At 47.7% G+C, this 17947-nt stretch overlaps 9 protein-coding genes across 9 annotated transcripts; 3 read left to right on the top strand and 6 right to left on the bottom strand.

The window, feature by feature from the left end:
* Nucleotides 1-58: 58 nt before the first annotated feature.
* Nucleotides 59-1348, bottom strand: P174DRAFT_507757 (alpha/beta hydrolase). Its single transcript, XM_024831404.1, has 2 exons — nucleotides 1066-1348; nucleotides 59-1002 (listed from the first exon to the last, which is right to left on the bottom strand). Exons 1-2 carry the CDS (start codon nucleotides 1306-1308, stop codon nucleotides 133-135), a joined length of 1113 nt encoding a protein of 370 aa, XP_024677477.1. The 5' UTR covers nucleotides 1309-1348; the 3' UTR covers nucleotides 59-132.
* A 607-nt stretch (nucleotides 1349-1955) lies between these two features.
* P174DRAFT_455139 (uncharacterized protein) lies at nucleotides 1956-3207 on the top strand (the record flags this gene model as incomplete). The annotated part of the gene is made up of 5 exons (XM_024829292.1): nucleotides 1956-2254; nucleotides 2315-2499; nucleotides 2569-2607; nucleotides 2667-2748; nucleotides 2805-3207. 5 exons carry the CDS (start codon nucleotides 1956-1958, stop codon nucleotides 3205-3207), a joined length of 1008 nt encoding a protein of 335 aa, XP_024677476.1.
* Nucleotides 3208-4297: 1090 nt separating this feature from the next.
* P174DRAFT_464622 (aromatic alcohol reductase) lies at nucleotides 4298-5289 on the bottom strand (the record flags this gene model as incomplete). The annotated part of the gene is made up of 4 exons (XM_024830423.1): nucleotides 4298-4737; nucleotides 4794-5127; nucleotides 5148-5210; nucleotides 5260-5289. 4 exons carry the CDS (start codon nucleotides 5287-5289, stop codon nucleotides 4298-4300), a joined length of 867 nt encoding a protein of 288 aa, XP_024677475.1.
* Nucleotides 5290-5536: 247 nt separating this feature from the next.
* P174DRAFT_397199 (transcription factor domain-containing protein) lies at nucleotides 5537-7777 on the top strand. The gene is made up of 4 exons (XM_024823778.1): nucleotides 5537-5900; nucleotides 5964-6316; nucleotides 6362-6452; nucleotides 6501-7777. The coding sequence occupies exons 1-4, from the start codon at nucleotides 5598-5600 to the stop codon at nucleotides 7752-7754; spliced, it is 2001 nt and encodes a 666-aa protein (XP_024677474.1). The 5' UTR covers nucleotides 5537-5597; the 3' UTR covers nucleotides 7755-7777.
* Nucleotides 7778-8305: 528 nt separating this feature from the next.
* On the bottom strand, nucleotides 8306-8672 carry P174DRAFT_425435 (uncharacterized protein; the record flags this gene model as incomplete). The annotated part of the gene is made up of 2 exons (XM_024825285.1): nucleotides 8306-8463; nucleotides 8522-8672. 2 exons carry the CDS (start codon nucleotides 8670-8672, stop codon nucleotides 8306-8308), a joined length of 309 nt encoding a protein of 102 aa, XP_024677473.1.
* Nucleotides 8673-8694: 22 nt separating this feature from the next.
* P174DRAFT_446013 (uncharacterized protein) lies at nucleotides 8695-9135 on the bottom strand. Its single transcript, XM_024828474.1, has one exon. The coding sequence runs from the start codon at nucleotides 9101-9103 to the stop codon at nucleotides 8936-8938; it is 168 nt and encodes a 55-aa protein (XP_024677472.1). The 5' UTR covers nucleotides 9104-9135; the 3' UTR covers nucleotides 8695-8935.
* A 1544-nt stretch (nucleotides 9136-10679) lies between these two features.
* On the top strand, nucleotides 10680-12429 carry P174DRAFT_464619 (MFS transporter; the record flags this gene model as incomplete). The annotated part of the gene is made up of 4 exons (XM_024830422.1): nucleotides 10680-10789; nucleotides 10847-11520; nucleotides 11559-11809; nucleotides 11860-12429. The coding sequence occupies 4 exons, from the start codon at nucleotides 10680-10682 to the stop codon at nucleotides 12427-12429; spliced, it is 1605 nt and encodes a 534-aa protein (XP_024677471.1).
* Nucleotides 12430-13395: 966 nt separating this feature from the next.
* Nucleotides 13396-14335, bottom strand: P174DRAFT_464618 (NmrA family transcriptional regulator; the record flags this gene model as incomplete). Its single annotated transcript, XM_024830421.1, has 3 exons — nucleotides 13396-13905; nucleotides 13926-14045; nucleotides 14069-14335. 3 exons carry the CDS (start codon nucleotides 14333-14335, stop codon nucleotides 13396-13398), a joined length of 897 nt encoding a protein of 298 aa, XP_024677470.1.
* Nucleotides 14336-16790: 2455 nt separating this feature from the next.
* P174DRAFT_464617 (NAD(P)-binding protein) lies at nucleotides 16791-17583 on the bottom strand (the record flags this gene model as incomplete). Its single annotated transcript, XM_024830420.1, has 4 exons — nucleotides 16791-17110; nucleotides 17150-17215; nucleotides 17249-17413; nucleotides 17448-17583. The coding sequence occupies 4 exons, from the start codon at nucleotides 17581-17583 to the stop codon at nucleotides 16791-16793; spliced, it is 687 nt and encodes a 228-aa protein (XP_024677469.1).
* Between the last annotated feature and the right edge of the window lie 364 nt (nucleotides 17584-17947).

Genomic DNA, 17947 nt, shown 5'->3' with positions numbered 1-17947 from the left:
CGGTGATCACACAATCACACAGTAGGAGAAGAGACAATAGAACGACTACCTTTTCCACAACCTTGGGCTGTAGCCCGGGAGAGGGAAACGAAGGAAAATGATTGAAACAAACAGAGCGCTCCATTTCACTCATCACGTACTCTCTATCCACTGCTTCAAAACAGCCGCAACTTGCAAACTATTCTTCTCCATGAACACCATATGTCCGTTTCCGTGGATGCCGATATCTGCCAGCTTGAGGTGTTGCGCCGGCACGCCTGCTTGTTGCAAGAACTGGACTGTGCACCAGTCATACGGCGCATGGTAAGACGATTCTGCCGTCACGACCAGGACTGGAACATGGGCGAGGTTGACTAGCTGTCTCGGTGGAGGGGAACCGGCCTGGATGACGCATTCGGAATAGAGGGACGAATTGGAGGGAATCACCTGCTTCACGAGATCAGTGACCGGATTGGTCACGGCAGGAGAGAAGGTGAGGGGGATATCGGTAAGCCCGTATGGGCGCGCGGAGGTGTTGCTGAACACGGCCTCCTGGAAGGGTGGGCCGCTTGGTTCAATCGAGACGATGGAGTGGACGAGCTTCGGGCGGACATCGGCAATGAGCCAGGGCATTAACCCCCCTTGGGAGTGGGAGAGGAGGATGACTGGGGATCCAATGAGGTCGAGCAGGGCGGCGCCGGCAGCCTGGACGGTCGACTGCTGGTAGGTTGCTGAATTGAGGAACTCGACCGTCGAAGAGAAGTAAGTGTCGAAGATCGGATCACCCATGACGCCCGTCCCGTTCCACTGGGTGTGCAGGGACGCCTGCGGCCAGAGGTTGTATCGCTGTGGTGCGGTAAAGCGCTGCTGCAACAGCTCGGCGCTATAGGTGGTCAGCGTCCCATTGCCAGGGAACCAAGCACTGCGGCCGCGGAAGGTCTGGTCGATAATATAACAGGCGTATCCTTTTGAAAGAAAGTAAGAGGCCCAGCCTTGCCCTCCATCAGGCTTGTTGAGCCAATTCTATTCACAGGATTAACTTCGTCCTCTATTGGAAGGTGCGACGGGCCATCATTGGATGCGTACTGTGCCTGTTTGAGCTTGTCCGTGGATGAAGATGATTGGGTATGGTTTGGTCACACCCGCGACCGGGGTCAGTTTTTCCACGTACATCTGATTCGCGAAGACATGCTGGCCAGCGCTATTCAGAGTATACTGGCCTCCAACATACATGTATGATCGCTTGGATGGCACCTCAACGCACCAGCCTCGTGAAGCTGTAGCAGCAATTGCCCAGACGAATAATAATAATCCCGTCGTGAAATGCATCGTGTTCGCTTGTAAGAGGATTGCGATGGCGAGCCAGGAATTGGTTGATTAACAACACAAGGGGAGATCCGGGGACCGGGCTTTATCATGGACTGACAATTTCTGCTCATATGCTAAGCTATTTTTTCCACGGTTCTTGGCGGGTGGAGCTTCGGCCATTTGGGTGAATTTTCTTTGGCGCGACCTGAGCCTTACTACGACTGATTATTGGACCCTTACCCCTCGGAGACTTTCCTAGCGATCCTGGAGAAAGTCTCTTTGTGAAACACCGAACTTTTAGCTGAAAGTCAACTAATCTCCAGGCGGTTTTAGTCAACTGCTCCCCACCTCACTACTCCAAAAGCTCGTAAAAATGAGAATGAACCCCCCAGTTTCTTTTTAATTTGGTGGTTTACTCTCATAGTGTGTAGGGAATTTCTTTTCCGATAATGAATCACACTAATGCTTTAAAAATAACTACTATGCCTACAGCTGTTAAGAAGCTCGTATTGGAAAGACTTGTAGCAGACCCACTCAACCCTCCTCCATCGATTGTCACCTGGTAATAACATAGTTCTCCTTGTCTGCGGTTTTGTTGCTGCGACTTGTTTTTCTTTCCTCTGCCCTACTCTTCTTTGGGAAGCTCTCCCAGCCTGCCTTTGAAAGCAATGGATTCCACCCTCATAATTCTCTGGGTGTTTACCTGGGTGACAATCGGCTTGATTGTCCTTAGACTTCTAGTGCGAAAGTTGAAAAGGTCCCAGTTCGTCCTTGGCGATTATTTCTCAATGGCCGCCATTTTCTGCGCACTCATACGCCTCGCCTTGGTCCACGTTATCCTCATCTGGGGAACCAACAATATGGCGGCGACGTTCAGACGTACGCACCATTTCACCCCGGAGGAGATCCGTCGCAGAGAGATTGCGAGCAAGTTTGTCCTCGCCAATAGAGTGTTCTATAATTCCTAGTACGCCCAGGGTCGAATGGAACGCTGAATTGACCGGTTCTTTTCTCATATTTCATTTAGTCTCTGGTTGCAAAAGCTGGTTCTACTTGATACCTACCGCAGATTGCACACTCAGCTTCGCTGGGAGAAGGTCACGATGATCTCATATATCGGCTTTTTCGCTGCGACATATGTAACTGTACAAATAGTGACCTTTACGGAGTGCCATCCGTTCAACCATTACTGGATTGTGTTACCAGATCCTGGTATGCCCTACTCTAATATTTTTTTCCTCTGGACGTTTTCTTGTCCATTTCACCTTCTGACAGATTCAGGCAAATGCTGCCAGGCACAGCTTCAATTAATTGTCCTCGGTATGTTTGCGCGAAGTTCGGTCCAATGTAATACTTCTAACAGTGTTTTTCTCCATCAGGTGTCCTCAATGTCATCACCGACGTTATGCTTATCGCCATGCCAATCCCAATTTTGGTTATGGTTAAACGGTCCGCCGTCGAGTATGCTTGGCCAAACCTATATCATCACATGTACCTCATTAACGCGATCCCTCCAGAAAATTCCAACTAGCGGCTCTCTTCGCCGTCGGCCTCTTCATCGTCGCCATCACAATCGCTAGGTTACCTCAAAACGCCAAAAATGCCACTGCACAGGTAAACAGGACGACTTGGGCGTCCATTGAGTTACTCGCAGCCGCTGTTGTCGCCAATGCTCCCGTGCTGTACGGACTGTTGAAGGGAAAGAAGCAAAGGTCCAAGTACGCCGCATCGGGAACCGGATCCGCTGGGCCGTCATGGCGGGGACTTCCAAAGAGATCAGCAAATGACTCCGAATTCGAACTGCAAGGGGTTCATCACAATAGTAGAGGATCTGTACTGGGCTCGAAGATACCCCTCAGGAATTATTTAGAGATCGACAGCGAGAGCTGTCAGTCTCTGGCCCGAACCATGGGAAAGTAGCGGTAAAGAAAGGTAACTAGGGAGCAAAAACGCTATACTCTTAATTTTTATCAAAGTAATAGTCTGTAGATATATAAAGAATGATATAGTCATGATCAAAGAGGTTTGGGAGTAGTCACAATGACCTGCTGTAGATTATTTATATTGCCATTAACGCAACACTCTAAGCATCTATTAAGATCAGCTATATCACACTAGTTACTCTTGGCCAGATGTAAAGTTATCCCTCCAGTCCTAGGGCGCGCCCTAATTAACCTTATAACTATCTCTATAGCCAGCACTTAAAGTGCATAGTTATAGAGGGATTCTAAGCAGGATCTTAACTAACTTATTAGTGACTACTAAGTAAAACAGTGAGATTTGGTTAATCTAATCTGATAAAGCCTAGAGTTGCATCACCGAACCGCTAAAATCGAATCCGACCCTCACCGAACTCGCAGCAGTTTGGTTCAGTTCCTAGATTGAGAAACCGCACCGGGTTAGGGGCGGGTCAGGGTCGGATCCAGGGGGTCAGCGGTTAAACCGCAAGAAACTGTTTTGCTAAGTAATCACTAATTTCTAGGCTTTTTCTAGAAATATTAATATCACTAAATAGCCTAGTATCTAGTCTATCTAAATATGAAATATTGATTGAAAATATCTAGTAGTTAGTGAGATATAAGGGAATAAGTATTTCTGTCATAGGTTGGTATGAAAGTAGTGGTAATATATATATATATGCGACCGAGCCTTGACAACAACCATGTTTAAAAATGATTTTTTAACCACCACCTATTCAGCCCTATAGATACTGAATTGATATTTTAAATATAGATTAAAATGATTATAATTACCATATATTTCATATAAAATTTTAATTTTCTATAAGCATGTTTGATAGCTGCCTAATATAGGAGAAATTGAATTCTGAAAACCATTAATAGCTCTTACTTTTTCTCGGTCTAATGAAAGGTCCTACTCTTGGAACGGACACAAATACTGGGGAGCTATACCTGAGTGGAACACACCGAGCCACAACAAGCATGATTCGGTAAGAGAAGCATGTGAGAAATTGGTTACACATTCGACCTCATTCCCGTGTCGCGGGCGCCTACTTCGAAACAACCGTCCTGACCGTGTCTTCAACATCCGCCCACTCAAATCCCAAAATATCATTTGCAACCTTGAAGTCCTTAGCGTAATTGGACTTGAGACCAGGTAGTTTGCCATAGCTGGTGGCCCGAACTAAGGTCAAGGCGCCGTCGAAATCCCCTTTGCTCAATTTCATACGAGCCTCAGTCACTTGCTCTTCAGTGGTTGTCTGTATGATAGACCATTTGCATCCTGTCACGTTCTCGAGCGCGTTCAGAATCTCATTCTGACTGGTCTCAACCGACGCAATGTAGAGAATTTGATTCTTAGTCTCGTTTGGGCGCTGAAGCACCGACACGATAGCCTTGCTGAGATAACCTTGATTGGTAAGTGTGAATTTCTTGTTGCCGTCATCCCAGATAGTAGCTGTCCGACTAGTACTATCGTAACCGAGGAAACCTTTTCAAGGCCCTGTTGAACGGATATTAATATCTGCATCGTAAAAATCAAACGACGGCATACCCAGTCAAACAAGAGAGACGAAACCACACCGGTCCAAGTCAGCCCAGTAGATTCTTTCGACTTGAGATATTGTATGATATCGGCTTTTTGCTGAAATAAGGGCAATAATTCGACGACCGCTTCGTCCTGGCTGTTGCATGAGAATTCCGAAGGAAGCAATCGCTTGACACCTGACTGGACAGCTGCGTCCACCAACTTGCGCTGCTCTGCGAAACCGAGCGCACCCAGAGCCGAAATCACAACATCCTGTCCATTGAAAGCTGCTTCCAGATCACTCTTCGAATAGTCGGTCTTCCAAACGTTAACAGAGTCTGGAAAGACTGCGGGCTTTCCTTGCGGGAAAGAACGGTAATGTTGAATTGTGACGAGTCTACAAGGCCGCGAAGGATAATTCTGCCAATGCTGCCGGCCTAGAAAGATATCAGTATGCTCAATAGTTCGGGTTGGAGTCACCCATACCCCGACAAGAACAACGTTCTTATAAGCCATTTTCGTAAGATATAGAGTAGACTTTAAGAGACGAGAGACGAAATGTTTGATACCCTCTTGCAGTAGGGGGACCGGACACAGATATATATATAGTCTTGCGGAATGTCCCATCGCATTTGAAATCAAAGCGGACGTTGCCTCCGCTTCTCCGCTGCGTCCAATCGGATGACACGGCTGAAGCCCGGTGCATCCTATGTCGCCATCCACCTCCGCCCTCTGCCCTCCGCCCTCCGTACGCCTCATATCTCATGAATACCAGTCTTATTGATTCAAAGATTTGAACCTCAGACACTTCTAACAAGTCCCTCATGACCCCGCGGACCATTAATTCAGGTCGCTCTTGTCTGGAGTGCCGTCGACGCAAGATCAGGTGTGACAGATCGTTCCCATGCAGTTATTGCATTCACACCAAAATTCGCTGCGCATACCCGCCACCTGAAACCGGCAGACGCCCAGCTGCCCAGGGAAACAGAGATCTTCAGAACCAGATAGATCACCTAGAGCGGAGGTTATTAGCGCTTGAACAGGTTGTTTCTACAACTCGCGATCTGCTTCAGACACCGTCCAATCTATCAGACAGTGATACTCTCCAGATCGATCACGGTGTTTTGGTACGTATGGAAAACCATGAAGGATATCTAGATGTGCAGTCTCTAATTTTATATTCCTCCAAGGGACACCATGATAGTCCTTCGGAATTAACATCCCGGCCTCGTCAGCCACAATTTCGATCAGTTCTACAGGTTCTGCGCGAAGCTGATGATCGACCGTTGAACAGCACCAGACATGAGCCTACTCTGACCATACGACTGTGGCAGACTTACCTTGAGTTCGTTGATCCCCTCCTGAAGATTTTCCACACGCCTACCGTCCAGAGATATGTCGTGGATTCTATGGCCAACGAGGGGACCCTGGACGTATCGAGACGATGCCTGTTATTCGCGATATATTATTCGGCCATCGTGATTGTGCCAGCAAGGTCTTGTCATAACGTCTTCGGGGCTCACAAGACATCCTTGCTGGAGAGGTGTGTCTGTCCCACCTCAGCTTGTAACTTGACTGACTTGCCTAGGTATCGGAATCAGCTGGAAAAGGCCTTTGCCGAAGCCAACATCCTGCGCTCTCAGGATTTGACACTCTTGCAAGCGTTTGTCCTGTATTTGGTGAGTCGTATCCAGTTAATGCACTAGGCTTAGACCTGACCTCAATAGACAACTGGGAGGAGGGACGAACGAGGACCTGATGTGAGTGTTTTTATTGGCCCGGTCATTGATATAGCGTACGCAATTGGGTTGCATCGCGATGGAGCTGATGTTAATCTACCTCCGTTTGATGTGGAGATGCGCCGCCGCCTTTGGTGGCATATCGTTACACTTGATGTTCGCATAGCTGAAGACTCCTCCACGGAGCCGCGTACCAGCTTGCTGAGCTTCAACACAAAGATGCCATCCAACACCAACGATATATGCCTGGACCCGCATATGGGTAATACCGCGGTGTGCCAGTCCGGGAAGACTGAAATGTCCTTCAGTTTGATCAGGTTCACAGTGACCGAATTTGCACTTCGCTCCCTGTTTAGTAAACAACTTAGAACGGCCGCTGACTGTGAAACCCTGGATTGCCAGCGAAGGCTCAAGGAGCTAGACCAACTCAAGGAAGGGTTAGAACTTCGTTACTTGTCATGCTGTGACGAGAACATTCCGTTTGATTTTGTTGTTGCAGAATCGACACGCTTGGTCTTGGCCAAGATTAGGCTGTACTTACGCAGGCCGCCTCTAACCGAACACAACACAGTGCGGCCATTCGTGCCAAATTATTGGAAGGAGTGCGTTGACATCCTTGGCCATGCATATTCCCTTCGCCGGTACGAGAAAGGGGCCAAGTGGCTCTGGTTATTTCAAACATACGTCGAATGGGATGCACTGGCGTATCTCCTCATCTATCTATGCTTCAATGGATGTGCAGGGGGAGCTGAATCGGCATGGAAAACAGCTGAAGACGTTTATCATCATTGGAGAGAAGATCCTGATGTGTACCGAGACCGTCGCTGGAAACAAATTGAAGCCCTGTGGCTAGAGGCGCAATCTGGACGCAAGAGAGACCATATGGTCTCGCGGCAGTCACACCTATGCGGTCCAGGTCAAAATCCTGGTTTCACGGACGCTCCTAATAATCTTTCCTGTCCAGACCAGCCAGCGTACATGCGACGACTCAACCATACGTCTTCGACAACCAATGGTAAACCAGAAGACTTCAGATGTGAAAGAAATTACCAGCCTTCGGATTCCCATCTTACCAACACTGCTCCCACTGGCGATACTTCTCTCGGAATTCCCCAACAGCTACTCACTGGTGCTGAAGATGTTCCTACCAGTGGTACACGGTGTGAGTGGAGTGCCTTATTGTTCGAGCGATATTTCAATGTCCTGGACAAGAACAGCGATGTTCTTAGTACGTCGATTTAGTCGTAATGAAGAACGCCTTCTATCCTCCAACCATGACTATCTACTGTAGCTAAAGTAGTTACCTTCCCTGTCATTGGACTTTAAGAAGCGTTCTACACAATGATTTTCGGTTCAAACTTCTGGCCAGCGGAGACTGCGTAACGGGTTGAGAATTTACGGAGTGGAATATTTGCATTATGGGCAGAAGAAACATCATTCTATCGTCTACAGTGTCAAGTCCTGCCTCGACGAGCCCTGCCTCCTAATTTCTATAACAGTGGTGCTCTCAGTAATTGACGCCCCCGGAACACTTCCCTTCAGTACGTATTAAAGGTGAATAAATCTCGCCACGCCCTGCTTGAATCAAAAACCCAAAGTTTGATCTGCTCTGTGAAGATCTTCGACACTGTGGCTCCGCAAAAACGTTTTAAGAGCCACCGGCTGGATATGAGGGTATCGGCCATTGTCCAAATTGGTTCCCAGGTATGCAATCCCGCATATACACCAAAACTCAAAGCGCCCGCCCGAGTTGGTAAGGCATCGGTGAAACAGAATCCATGTCAATCAAGGACTTACCTTGGAGCCCAAGCTGCGAGGTCTGTTGCCTTCTCATAGAATGCATCGTGGACTGACTTGTAAAGATCCTCAACTGACCCCTGTCGTTGGACATGTAAATGGACGTCATATGCGCCTTCGAAGATTTCCAAAACGCTTTTCCGGTCCCCCACAACTATTCTTGTCAACCCAACTCATGTCATTTATTAACCTTTGCGGAAAGGTGAACTCACAGCGCAAAACCCCGATAGCGCTTTCGTCAAGGGAGACCGCCGCTGTACCATACGTCGTGAGCTCCCACTTCTCATGGCCACGTCCCCGGAACCTAATTGACATGTCATCGGGCTTCCAAAGACCAAAGTATCCACTCCAGAACGTTTCCATCAGGGCCCCGTCAGGATATGTACACCGTTCACTCGCTTCGTTTGCAAGTATTCCTTGATAGCACGAGCCGATTCTTTCGGAAATAGGGCTCAAGCCGGGATCTTAGTGTAATCGACAGCAATGTCACTGGCCACGTATGTAGGAACTCCTTCGTCTTCGTATGCGCCAATCAGGACCTTCTGTCCCTCGGTCATGAGCTCTGCATCACCGAAATAGCAACATATAACCACGTCAGAGCCGCGCACGAATCGTCGTGCGGCGTCTCAGTCATCGTATTCATCTCTGATCATGTCAATAATTGACTCTGATATGATGGACTTCGGAAGTTTCTGCGGGCCTCGGCAATATCCGCGAATAGTAACGTCGTTGTAGGCGAGTAGGGCCTTCGCCACACTCTGGGTGTATTTGCCTGTCAAGACCGCGATGCCCATTGTAGTTGGCATTCTTCCCCAGTCCCTATCAAGCAGACAGCGTAGGAACGCTTTTCAGTCCTTTGATGAAACCTTGATGAGCACGGCAACTGCATTCGACGCTTCTGACGCTACCGCCAAGATGGGTTTGTGACTCCTGTTATACGAAATTGGAGGCGAATATCCGCAGACGCATTACTTCTCGGCCGGTTGCGTCCGCTTACGGATTAATAATGAACGGGACTTAGGATTCGGAGAAATCGGACTTAGCTATTTTGTTCCGGAGTATAGGCAGTCCGTAACTCCATATTTGCGTGTCCGTCTCAGTAAACATTACTATCTCTTCACAGATCCCAAAAATCAACTGTAAACATCACCGACCGTCCTTTTCTTTAGACATATACGATATTGTACTCTCTTTTCTACGTTTGTTCTGTTTTGGGAAGGGCGCTGATAGGGACTGGTGAGCCATTGAGTGTCGGCCACGCAGGGGCCCGACACATATCGCACATTAAGCTTCGACCCAGCATCCAAAAGATACGGGAAGAACATGTCGGGAGTACAGTTAACAATCGGATCCCTAACTAAGGGAATTATTCAGACAACCAGTCATAATCTACGGTAAGCTGGAGTTTTATACGCATGTCTCTGCGAGTAACCAACATCGGCGGCCAAGGCGCCAGAAACACTATTACACACCACATATGGTATAGTTCCAACATCCTGGGATATATACAAGTAGCACCGAAGGTAGTTCGATGACAGACGTCCTCGCAACCTTCGTATCGCTTCGTATTCAGGGGGCCGCTACTATTCTCGAAGCTCATTACCTAATGGATTAAGTCGTATGAAGCACGAATGCCCAACTTGAAGTGGACCGAATCAGCATCGGAGATTTGACTTGTGGTATAAACTTTATCTTTGTCACTTTCCATGTGGGGCCAATGATGTGTGAAAAGTGGGTGGGGTATGTCATTAGGTTGCATTAGCGTCCTCCATAGTTGAACTTTAAAACTCTAAATCTTCCGCAAACTTCTTTATGGACAGTCCGGCGAGTCTATGACATATCTGAGGGCCCGGTCTGACCCCTGTCGTTTAAGTTTTCTCGTCCCAGGACTTTTTCCTACTGCCGGAGGATTTGTAATGGAGCAACATACAGATACAGTTCGGCAAGCTGAAGTTCCACACACTGCTCACTAGCCAGGCCACTCGCTGGTTATTAGCCGGCAAGTTGAGGTCCCAAGGACGTGGCAACCAGAGTCCATCAACCCCTTAACAAGTGGGCCACTTAAATCCGATATCCTATTTCCGGCCACATGTGCTGTCTACGCTCAGGAACCGGCAATAGCGATGAAAAAATCTGCTAGAATCCGGCAGAGCCATCCTCGCCGATTAAAAATATCCATATCGGCCCATCAGTCTATTGACAATATTCGCCGCTCATCCTACATATATATTTGCCTTGCGGAAGTCCATGATACGGACTCAAACGAATGCAGTGTCTATTTCCATTACGATTGACAAATACGAAATCCGATTTTCCCTTTGCACACCTTACTTGTCCACGACTGAATCGGCCTGCAGGATACCCTTATGGATGTCGGACCTCTTGCGGGATGCTCCTGCCGGTCAGCTACTTCGCTGGATGACAGGAAAGCGGGTGTTAAAATATCCCGAGGAAAGGCACGATTTTGCCCTTCCTGATTCGTACGCATTGGCCTTGGCATGTGGGAAGGGCATCGAACCACGCCTGCACGGCCAAAGCATTGCATTACAGTCCGATTCAACAGGCAGCGATACATATCATGCAAGTTCCAGTGACCTGGAGCGCTCAGTTCCTCCTGGAATGCGCGCGCAGGACGAGCTGCATATGACTTCCGGTGAATCTGACGGCGATTTGGTCGTTGTGGACTGGTATACCAAGGACGACCCAGCAAACCCTCAGAGTTGGTCGGGAAGCAGGAAGGCGTTGGTCTCATTCATTATCTTCGTCTATACATTTATCGTGTACGCCGGTTCAGCGATCTACACCTCTTCTGAGGAGGATGTAATATCTGTTTTCGGAGTGTCCATCACGGTATCATCGCTAGGCCTGTCCCTCTACGTCCTTGGTTACGGAGTTGGGCCTCTGTTCTTTTCTCCCCTCTCCGAGATACCCTCCATTGGCCGATCGCCTGTCTATTGTATCACAGTGCTTTTGTCTGTGGTTATCTCGATTCCTCTTCCCCTGGTGAACAACCTCGCCGGGCTCCTGGTTCTTCGCTTCCTACAGGGGTTTTTCGGCAGCCCTTGCCTTGCAACTGGCGGCGCCACAATGCAGGATCTATACTCACCTCTATATCTCCCGTTCGCTCTCAGTGTGTGGGTGACAGCCGCGTATTGCGGCCCTGCTCTTGGCCCACTGATCTCCGGGTTTGCGGTCTCCAAAATGGGTTGGCGTTGGTCACTGTGGGAGATATTATGGGGGCTGGACCAGTATTCGCGGTAATGTTCCTGTTACTCCCCGAGACGTCAACCCCAACGTTGCTTTATCAACGTGCTCGGCGCCTTCGAAAGATAATGGGCTCTCAACGTCTCATGGCCCGCTCTGAGATCAACCAACGCCAATTACAACCAGCAGATATCGTACTGGAAGCTATAATCAAGCCGTTGGAGATAACGGTCAAGGACCCCGCGGTCCTTTTCGTCCAGTTGTACACGGCAATCGTTTATGGAATCTATTATTCTGTAAGTTCTATTCAAACGGGAATTCTGGAAACCAACTAACCTGTCTGCAGTTCTTCGAGGTGTTCCCTTTAGTATACCCTATGTACGGATTCACACTCGGCACGATTGGGCTTGTGTTCCTGTGCATCCTTATTGCGTGCATGTTGGGAGTCCTCTTATATTTCGCCTACCTTCATCTGTACCTGTTACCCCACCTTCAAAAGGGCATATCGAAGTCACAGGAAAGTCGACTTGTGCCGGCACTTATCGGTTGCTTTGGACCACCAATTGGCCTTTTCCTCTTCGGTTGGACTGCCAACGGAAGCATCCACTGGATCGTCCCCACTATCGGCATCACTATATACAGTGGGTCCGCGTTTGTCGTGCTCCAGTGTGTCTTCGTTTACGTTCCTATGTCGTATCCGATGTATGCAGCGTCCCTGTTCGCGGCTAATGACTTCTTCCGGTCGGCCATGGCATGTGGCTCAATCCTCTACGCAAGGCCCATGTTTAGGGACCTAGGCATAGCTCGCGGCATAAGCCTGTTAGGTGGGCTCAGCACTCTGGGGATTATTGGTATCTTCCTACTCTACAAGTATGGTGCTAAGCTCAGAGCAAAATCGAAGTTTGCCGTATCATGAGCTTCCTCTCTGTCGAACCCCTGGGCAATTGAATTGCTGTGGATTTTATTTCCCTTAATAATAGAAATTGCTTAAGGATATCGTGGTACTACCGAGCTTTAGGATCGTGATTTGCTCAGTGGAGTGATGTGATGGCTAGATTAGTATTTCTTTAAACATTAATCCCTATCTTAGGCATTCTTAGGCGCACAAGGGCTGGACACTTCGCATAATGTATATGAAGCAGAGGATGCTTGTAAGATGATATTTAAATGGTAAATTATATAGTTTCCGTAATGTTTGATGTTAAATGCGGGTCAAAATCCAGTGGCAAAGTCTCGGCCGCCGCAAGACCTGCCGACATCTCTACAGCCTGTTGATCGCGAAGTCTGTTACCAGCTATATTCCAACCATAGATTTGCCGAATGCACAATTGACCTGTTTGGAATATCATGCATGATATGAAATAACGGGCGACCAAAGTGACACTCCTGTTTTAGAGAGGTCTCTTAACGTCAGCCCTCAACGCTGTAAACCGGCCATACTCATTCTAAAATGGAAGAACAATACCCGCGCACCTACAAGAATCTGAAAAGCAGTACGAAGCTGCAAACATCTACCGAACTTAATCCCGGTAAGTAAATGACTCTTTTACTCCGCAAAGACTGGGTGCCTTGCTGGATACAGCTGGTTAGGGTTATACATAACCTGAACCAGTTGCCTGTTCCTCATTATCTGGGACCACTTGCATGCCATTGAAGCTACGTTTTCCTTAGGTGCGCATTCGACGAGACCAACTTGTGCACGTCGCCCTCCTATGACAGTGAGGACAACAAAAATACTATTTAATACCACTAACTTGTGGGTCTGACTGTCTATCTGTGAATCGCCGATGCTCTGCTGTCGTGGGACCATAGCCAGTGCTTTTGTCATATTGCCAAGAGCAGTTTACCCTACCAGCCACGGCCTGGGCTATATCTATAGCTCCTAAAGCGGATTTCTGCCCAAGTATTCTTCCAAATTCGTCAAGTTGTCCGAGGCAGTTTGCGCCGTTTGGACAATCATTTCCTCGCCTTGTGGTCCGTAGTGTCCATATTCTTCAAAGTACAACATCATCTCGATCAACCTTTGTCCAAAGACACGGCCCACCTTGCTCGCAAACGCTTTCATCAATACCAAGCGATAGTCGATACTTTTACCCCATTTCTTGCTCATCTCCTTCGCTATGTTTTGGTAGGAGTAGAAATGTTCGGCGGCTGATAACGTCTGTCCAGTATTTTTCTCTGGCTCTGCCAGTACCGGCGCAATAAACTTCCCACTGTGCCCGTAGGAGTCAATTAAAGGCAGTTTGGTCTCTGCGGAGACGATGTTAATAATATCCAACGTCCCGTCAGCCATTTCCCTAGGAGCTATATGTTGATTAAAGTTTTGCATGAACCAGACAGGGCAGTAGAAGATGCTCCGGATTGGTAATCCCCGTAATCTTCCACCTCGGCTCTGGCATCGAAGTGGTCAACTTTCTGGTATCTTCCGCCTGAGATCTTAGTGACATGTGGAAGAGTGCTGAAAATTATTGGATCCAATCCTTCAACAACGGCGGCATCCGCGATAGCTTTCCCTGGGTGATTTTGCGGTCTCTCGCATCCCCGGCTGAGAAAACAAGCAATGTCATTGCAAAGGTCATACTGGCGCCGCGCATCACTCTCCTAAGGGATGCTGGATCATCAGCGTCGGCTTGGAAGACCTCAACTCCATCTGTCTTGAGGTTGCTGGCTGGCCGATGAGATGGATTGCGAGTGACTGGGCGAATATGGTACGGAGCAGAAAGCAAGGAGTCCTTCAAAACATAGCGAATTAATGAGCCTCCTTGCTGGCCAGTGGCTCCGAAGACCACTAAGACCTTCTTTCCCGCGGGCGTGGTAGTCATGAGTTCGCCCATTTCAATCAGAACAAAAGATAAGTAGACCCTCACTTAGAAGTGGTGTGTTACACTGGATGTTCTCTCTGTCTAACTGCTTAGAGGGAGCTTTGCTGGCGCGTCCTTAAGTAGTGTGGGCGTAGGGCACCTACTTAGTCTCACCTGCATGCATGCATATGTTGGTCTTAAATATACATGAAGGTTTCTTCGCCCATATTTACTATCAGTGGAAGAAACCAGCCTGGTACCTGACTAGAATGGCTGAAGTCAGCGGTGAAGATAGATGCAGGATACTGCTGATCATGAGAAGACAGGTTTCTTTTATAATCACATAATATATCCAATGCAGCAATATCTAAATATATCCTTTGTAGTTTATTGCATGCGGTGCTGTGCATCATGCAGTGCCTGTTTAGTAACTATTCTTATGCCCATAGATAGCATCTGGTGATTTGGATCCCTCTCAGCCCTGGAGATTGGGCTAAGTTGTTTAGATATGTGAATATGAGTTTGCAGTTCCGCACAGAAAGTGTGTATCTGTAATGGTGTCTGTGAGTTCCATGGGAAATGGTCCAGAAGTTCAGCTATATAAACCCCATGGCATGCTAATGCAATCTACTAATGCTGGGTGGGTCCTGTGGAAGCAACCATGGAGCCAGACAGAAAGTGATTTAATTATTAGATAAGACCAGAAATTATTAATCTGGAGGGAGGTATGACAGCCCTCATGTATTTCCCTAACTACCTCCAGTGATATCTTCTCACCCTGTTAGACCATGCATGACACAGATGGTTATAGAAAGAAAGAGGTAACTGAAAAAAGGCATGTTAATCATCCAGCAATCCACACCAGTGACACCATAGTATTATTAGAGAATTATTAGCATGAACTAGCCCACAGCATTATGATAACCCTTTGGCTGATACACCAGCTTTCTGTACCTTGAGCCCATGTTAGACATTCTCTAGTTTGTAGCCAACAACCTCTGGATCAGGCTTTGCCTTTAGCTGCCCAGTGGCAAGTGCATTTAGTATAAAGATGGCCTAAATAGCCTCCCTAATCTTCTCATATGGGGGGCACGCGATACTATGAGGATACTGAGGAAAAATGTTACACTGGATATTTTAAGGATGAGGCAGGGAAAATTACACACCATATTTTGGGGTGAATAATGGTGGTAGGTGTATCACAAGGGTGCATACTGACTGCTGGAATACGCCTCTGAAGCTGCTCAGTAATAGTAGTAAGTGGGCTGAAGCTTGCCTCTTTACTAATAGCATTATATATGCACATAATTCCAGGTGCTTAAGTTTCGCCATTAGATCTCTTGTGCGGGTTGGTGAGTGGTAGTTAAATATATTACTTGCTCCTAGAAACCTAAAGAACCCATAGTTAGTGGGAGATGCTGTGGTAACAATGTGCAAGCCTGAGGTAACAGCGAGTTAGATGGCTGTTGCACCTACTGAGGAAGCACCACTCTAGATGAGCAGCATCCTTCCCCTTGGCTCAATCATAGGTGATGGTAGGGGGGATTGAGATGCTCTGATAAATAAAGACTGCAGCACTGGTGGATATAGCTAGTGGTAGGACTGCTCCATGTTTGAAGCTTAGATGCAGAGGGATAGGAGCCGCAAGGCGCTGGAAACCTAAAGAAAATACTAATATGCTGTGTGAGTAGGGTTGTCCGATTTTATGCTATGTAGATGCCTGGTAGATTAGTTAGTTAGAGGAAGGCTGGTTGTATTTGGCAGTCCAGAGGGTTGCATATGCAATCACACGCTGGCCCTTCTTGAATTGGGTGATGCCTTCACCAAAATTCCTCCACTACGCCTGCTGTATCTCTACCAAAAATGAAAGGATATGAGTGCAGATAGCGACCTGACTCCCTACAGCCGCGTCAGTGTGGTTTATGAAAGAGACTGGGCAAATGCGACGTACTGGATCTTCCAATCCACGGGGTTCTTGTCAAAAACATTACTCATTGGCTATAAACACCGTTACCCATAGGAAGGCAAGTCACTACCCACCACTGCCAAGGCATGGTTTCTAATAAGGATCTCTCCTGGTGCGGGCTTATAGAGCGGGGCGTTGCCAATCAATAAGAGTTTGGATCGGGCAGCAACGATCCAGGCGGCATGATTCTAGTTCATATTGTGACTGGTAAAGTTTGCGGAGAAAGGTCCGAGCAATTCGAGAAGAGAAATTCGTGCGTTAAGAGCAGAGATATATCCTGAGGTTGCGGGATAGGAACCTTAATATAATAACCTGTCTAGGCTTAGTCGGATGACTGGCCTAGCTCGTCTTCTCTTTATTAGTAGTGTTTATTCTTCCAGTGGTTGGGAAAACCGTAAAAGTCGCCATGGAGCCGTATCGACTGTTTCAGAAGGGTACAGTGGTATGAAATGATCATATTCTTGTGTAACACGGTAATATAATAGCGTATAATAAAACCTTCTATTTATTCTACAAGTGGCTACATACCCAGAGGTCACAGGGAACCAAATACTTGCATTGTTGTGGAGACCATAGTAAGAGAGACCCAGTATTAGTGCCAATACAGGCTCCTGTAGAATTTATGTCCTTTATAAAATAGACATAAGCTTTAGCAACTTCTTCAACTCTGCCCACTTTCCCCAAAGTGGTGCCGTCTTTCATGTTATCAGGCACGCCATCAGACGCCCAGAGAGGTGTAGCAACCAGCCCTGAACACACTAAGTTGACCCTGAGCGGTTTAAGGTCCAAGGCAAGATTCCGCGTAATCCCATGAAGTCCTGTGAGATATCCTGCAATCAATGACTAATTGGGGAATGGCTTTTCCGAACCAGCCCCCGTTGTAAACATGAGAGACGACTTAGGGCCGGCTTTGACGAACCGCGGTGTCAGCTTAGCTAGCATAAGTGGAACAGCAAATCAAACATGACCTGCCCGGCAGATGATATCAAGATTGATAGTGTCCAGAGGCTGGATGGGAAGAGCATCGCCTGCGGTGAAGATGATATGGTCAAGTAAGCCAATATCGGAAAGGAGTCGCTCAAGGTTTTGTTTGACGTCTTCGTCAGCGAGGTCGCAGACATGTGCAGTGATTTCTGCATTAGGGAACATTTTTCAATGATTCCGCACTCTTGCCCGCATAGGATGCATTGGAAGATGCTATATAGATGATTGCGCCCTCCAAAAGGCACTTCTCTGCCACTCCGTAACCGATTCCCGACGAACCGCCAATGACAAGTACCGTAGATCCTTTGATGGATGGCATCGCTCTGTCAACCTCCAGCTGTCGACAACGCGAGATTAATTGAGATGAACCAAGCGCAGCCCCAATCTGCCTCTCCGTTGTATAATCACTCAAAGCTTCCACGGCTTATTATGCTCAATTATTCATACTCTAGTACGCTTTTTTGCCATCCCCCAGGTCCTAATAGGCTTGGTAATCAATTGACCCACTCTGACGGCGATAACGGGCAAATGCTGTGGTAAAGTGGGCTGACGCACGTTAACTCCAATATTAAAGCCAGTAAAGAGTGGATCGGCCATCAATTATTCCCAGAGGTCTCAGACAGCAACGGGCTCGTCCCCTCCAACCTAAAACCTGACGTATATCACCGCAGTGAAAAACAACC

The sequence above is a fragment of the Aspergillus novofumigatus genome (genome assembly GCF_002847465.1).
Source record: "Aspergillus novofumigatus IBT 16806 chromosome Unknown P174scaffold_11, whole genome shotgun sequence".
Classification (NCBI taxonomy): Eukaryota; Fungi; Ascomycota; class Eurotiomycetes; order Eurotiales; family Aspergillaceae; genus Aspergillus; species Aspergillus novofumigatus.
This window is presented reverse-complemented; position numbering and strand designations above follow the sequence as displayed.

Excerpts from the sequence above, each read along its gene's own strand:
- P174DRAFT_397199 (XM_024823778.1), top strand. The coding sequence starts at position 5,598 with ATGACCCCGCGGACCATTAATTCAGGTCGCTCTTGTCTGGAGTGCCGT. Across the intron at positions 5,901-5,963 it reads AGATCGATCACGGTGTTTTG|GGACACCATGATAGTCCTTC; the intron begins GTACGTATGGAA and ends TATTCCTCCAAG. Across the intron at positions 6,317-6,361 it reads AAGACATCCTTGCTGGAGAG|GTATCGGAATCAGCTGGAAA; the intron begins GTGTGTCTGTCC and ends TGACTTGCCTAG.
- P174DRAFT_446013 (XM_024828474.1), bottom strand. The coding sequence starts at position 9,103 with ATGGGCATCGCGGTCTTGACAGGCAAATACACCCAGAGTGTGGCGAAG.
- P174DRAFT_507757 (XM_024831404.1), bottom strand. The coding sequence starts at position 1,308 with ATGCATTTCACGACGGGATTATTATTATTCGTCTGGGCAATTGCTGCT. Across the intron at positions 1,003-1,065 it reads GACAAGCTCAAACAGGCACA|AATTGGCTCAACAAGCCTGA; the intron begins GTACGCATCCAA and ends TCCTGTGAATAG.